The sequence below is a fragment of the Cystoisospora suis genome (assembly GCF_002600585.1).
Source record: "Cystoisospora suis strain Wien I chromosome Unknown contig_242, whole genome shotgun sequence".
Lineage (NCBI taxonomy): Eukaryota > Apicomplexa > Conoidasida > Eucoccidiorida > Sarcocystidae > Cystoisospora > Cystoisospora suis.
This window is the reverse complement of record NW_027153044.1, coordinates 1-4,277: the sequence shown is the minus strand read 5'-3', so window position 1 is coordinate 4,277 and position 4,277 is coordinate 1. Positions and strand designations below refer to the sequence as shown.

The 4,277-nt window shown below is 54.3% G+C and overlaps 1 protein-coding gene across 1 annotated transcript in view; it reads right to left on the bottom strand.

Moving 5' to 3' along the window:
- CSUI_000619 (ras-related protein rab-1a) overlaps positions 1 to 1,519 on the bottom strand; it is a 6,212-nt gene extending 4,693 nt beyond the window's left edge. The window contains exon 1 of the mRNA XM_068060852.1: positions 645 to 1,519. Within this exon, the coding sequence (XP_067927169.1) occupies positions 645 to 658 (14 nt within the window). The 5' untranslated portion in view covers positions 659 to 1,519. The remainder of the gene's footprint in view (positions 1 to 644) is intronic.
- Between the last annotated feature and the right edge of the window lie 2,758 nt (positions 1,520 to 4,277).

Below are 4,277 nucleotides of genomic sequence, written 5' to 3'. Positions count from 1 at the left end.
CCCGGATAAAGCTGCGTCGCCTGCGAGCCACCTCTACATTTTCTGACCCAAGCAAACAGGCCACTAACTTCCCGTTTATGCCTACGGAAAGTTTCCGCTGTCGGGACTCCCCCACTTTCCTCTCTACACTACTTCCGAAGACGTAGAAGTTAAGTGCGGCGCATCCGCGGGTAACTAACGGTCAACCTCCCGCCGAACGCACGGGACGGAACACAGGCCCCTGGGAGGGAAAGCAACTGGCTTGAAGCTGAACTTGGGACTGACACAGCGTTTCGGAGCGATAGAAAATTCTGCGAGCACATGTAGAGCTACGACAGCCGTGGCACACGTACACACCGTGTCAGCCCACTTGTCTTCCGAACGACCAAGCCGAGAGACTGCAACCCACCGTCCACCAACCTAGAAAACAATGGACAAAGAGACCTTCATCCTTATCCACAAGAGGAATGGGCGGAGAGAAATGCCACCAGCGGACTGCGACTCATTAAGAGTCAGGCACTGGCGGAGTCCAGGAGAGAATACGTGGCCGCCCGCCTCATTGTCCCCCCGAAACTGATTGGCTCAGCAAAGAAAAATTATGGCACCAGGTGCTGGCTACAGACTGAATACTGTCGGGAAGAACAGCCGAGAGATGCATTGCTTACTACTCTGGCTTCATGGTTGTTGGCTTGTTCAATTCCCGTGCACCAACGGAGCAGGCCCGTCGTCTTGTGGAAAAGAAGTGCGGAAAATGAGACGAACAGAAGGTTGGCTGTCCTTTCGACCTGCTGACACCGAAGACGGGAAGAAAAATTGAATATCGACGGAGACGGTGTGATGCAGATGTGCACGCGAGCCAGACGCCGCATTTACGCGAAGACTTGGACAGGGCAGAAGCTCTGCTGGCAATAAGGAAAGAGAACCGCCAGCGATGACAGGAGTGGGAATGCCTATAGGAGGGACAGACGACTGCAAGCGACAGAGAAGTTACTTTCGCCAGGAATGCCGACCCGCCTTTCCTGCTGTGTGTCGCGGGGCTGACGAATGCTTGTCACGCGGGTCGTTCCGCTGTGCTGTTTGGGCGTTCCCTATACACATTTGCGTTTTTGATGTGACTGTTGCTGAACCGGGCTCTCCTGGCCCCACCGCCGGACTCCTGGAGCGGAAATGACCCGCTTTTTTCGGGAGAGCAGTAAAAAGAACCAACCGCTTCCTGGCGCTAAACGCTTGGGCGCCACACTTAAACTGCGGGGCTACTGCAGTGCTGCGTTTTGCCAGCAGAAGGTTCAATACAAAAAAAAAAAACAATCGATGAGCAACACTCGAACTGAAGCTGACATTCGCTACACCATGCGCAACGGAAACGACAGAAGCTCAAGACAGACTGGATCACGCTCCCCTAGTGCCCGCGCGCTGATCCTAGGAGGCACTCTACTTCCGCGCTCTCCTGCGCGCTGTGCCTCTTGCTGCTGCTCCGCAAGGTCGCGGATATACCAGCAACTCCGTCCTGTCGGAGTACAACACGCGTAAACACGATGACCCTTGTGCTTGTCATCGACAATACTGTCCAATCAGGATAACAAATTTCCGTAGAAAGCTCTTTCAGTTTCCGAAAGAGCTTAGGATCCTGTACACACTATCAGGACTCCAGCCCAAAGGCTGCACCACGACGTAGCGTTAACCTTGCGCCGGTCGGCGTAAGCTGCGTCAAAGGCAGCCAGCTGGGCAGCTTCGTGAAACCGCAGCAAGCTCCCACTGAAACCGGTCTCACGAGAAGACAAGCATACGCCTGGCAAGCGCGAAGCGACTCAGGCCACAGAGAGTTCTGGGCTTCTCCCTCCGGTGATCTGCCTCTGCAGCTCGCCAGTTCCGAGTGCCCAACACACAGTTGTCCTTCACCTTGTTGGAGCTGGCAGGATGCAGGCCTGCTGACTTGACTGCAGAAACAGCGAAGAAACAGGTTTGCTGGACCAGTGAGTGCTATCGGTCGCCACAGTTAACTAGATGACGAGGGAACATCTTTAGGCAAGCACGTAGTGTAGATAAGGCCGAAGGCCGCGTCACGGGGCCGACGAGTCACGTCATTGCGTTGCATGCGGACGTTTCTTACAGAGTGAAACTGAAATGAGTACGGTGCCTCAAGAATCCGAGGCAACATGACCGGCCGGTCCACAGTGGTGTGCCCGCAAGCTAGAGTGCTCACTCGGCTAATAGTCAGTCGGTGAGCGGCTACACGAAGGATGTTACAGGCAGCCAAGAGTGCCGCGTACAGCGACAGGAGCTCGGTAGCGTGCAGTGGTTCTGGGGCGCCTGCTGCCTTAAGAGACGCTGCGGTACCGGGAAGGCGCTGGACCCGCCAGGCAGGCGGGGAGTGTACACTGCTTCCTCCGGGAGCGGACCGTCTGCGCCGGCAAGCGACCAGAGGGTAATCAGTTACTCTGCTAGGAAGAGAATACTGCTTCCATGGAAACAGTGCTGGCAGTTGATCAGCTCTGATAGGGGAGCTGAGCCGTGCACTCTGGTGGAAGCCAGTGATTTCGGGAGCGTGCGTGGGACTCCGAACGTCCCAACAACGCGGAGTGCCGACTCTGTGCCTGCGGTGGCCTCTCTCTAGCAAAAGTGTTTCCGTAGTGTGACGCTCTGAGGGCAAGCCGCTGTCGCAAGTCGGGACACTGGCGAACCTCAGTATCTCGTGGCGCCGTTGTTGTACAACTGTGTCAGGATTTTGCAATCCTGCCCTGATCATCACCAAAAAGTGGCGTATTTGGACATCGATGGCGATCATACGCCAAAGGAGAAGACCGACGAGCCGGGCGAGGCGAACTTCCAGGAGATGTGAACCCAACTGCAAGTACAACCAGGAGTAAAGGCGCCTTCTACGGAAGGCTAAGAGAAAGAAGGGATTCCAATGAGACTACGAAAAGAGCACTGAGGGAAAATTGATGAACTGCGTGAAGAAGCGTTCGTGGACAAGCGTGCGTTGTGCGGCCGCAAGGCCAGCGTGATGTCCAGGGGAATGCCGCTGTAGGACTTCCCCGCGAGAAGAAAAGAATAGCATAGAAACCTATAAGAGACCAGGGGCTATCGATTGATAGTAAAATCGTAGCCCCAAATGAACTAATGTTGTCCAGCGACGAGCGATAAAAGCTGACGCCCTTGAATGGTTGACGGCAGGGAAAGGGGCGCTCACGGAACTGGAAGCGACGACTTTATTCCGCTCTTGTAATCACAAAGGAAAAAAAGAATAGAAACGAGGAACTAAAACCGACAAGAAGGGACCGTCTCCCCTATCTCACGGACAACATTAGAACGTAAATCCGTAGGGCTGGGTCAAAACGAAGCTTTATTCAGGGGGTCGCCCTGGCTCTCGGCGGTGCCAACGCCTGCTGGACAACGTGTTCCTGGAAGAATTGGACGAATTCGTGGTCGTCTACCTCGACGACGTGCTGATCTACTCCAAGAGAGGAGCACTTACAAATCTCAGGGACCTGTTTCAGCGGATGCGAGAGCAGAGACTTTTCGTCAAACTGACGAAATGCAGCTTCGCCACGCAAAGAGTGGAGTATTTGGGGTTCGTAATCGAACCTAAAGGAGTTTCAGCGGATCCTGAGAAACTGGAGGCTATCAGGTCCTGGCCGGAGACCTTGCTCAATCGGAAGCAGCGCCGGGAATTTTTGGGATTGGTCGGTTTCTACCGAAGACTCATTCCTAATATCAACAAAGCGGCGCAATCACTCTACGACCTGCTCAAGAACGACGCGGACTCGGTCTGGAGACCTAAACATTTACAGGCAGTCAGAGGCCTAAAGGAGGCGCTGGTGACCGTAGCCGCATTGCACATCTTTGACCAGGACAAACCCATTTTCCTCAAGACCGACGCGTCCAGTGTCAAGATGTTGCAATCCTGCCTCGATCGCCACGAAATAGTGGCCTATTTTTAACGAAGTGAAGTTCGTACGCCGTACAGAGATAGGGCAGGCATGCACAACCTGCCGAAAACCAAGTTACGTAACGACGCAGCAAAAAAAGGAAAAACCGTCGCAACTCCGCGGCAACAACACTCAACTCTAGGACTCAAATGGCTTCCTAACTGGAAAGCAACAAGGGCGGAAGACCGAAACCAAGACCAGAAGATCGAGGCACATTAACTCCAGAAGTCAAGATCGCAACGTGAGAGACCAGGGAGTTCCCCGGCAAGCTAGAACGGCTAGATTACACGCCCCTAGGCTTAGCAATCGCGAAAAAGCACTGTCAGAGCCATACCCGGAGAGCTACAGCCCCGGAGGAAGCAAACTCGC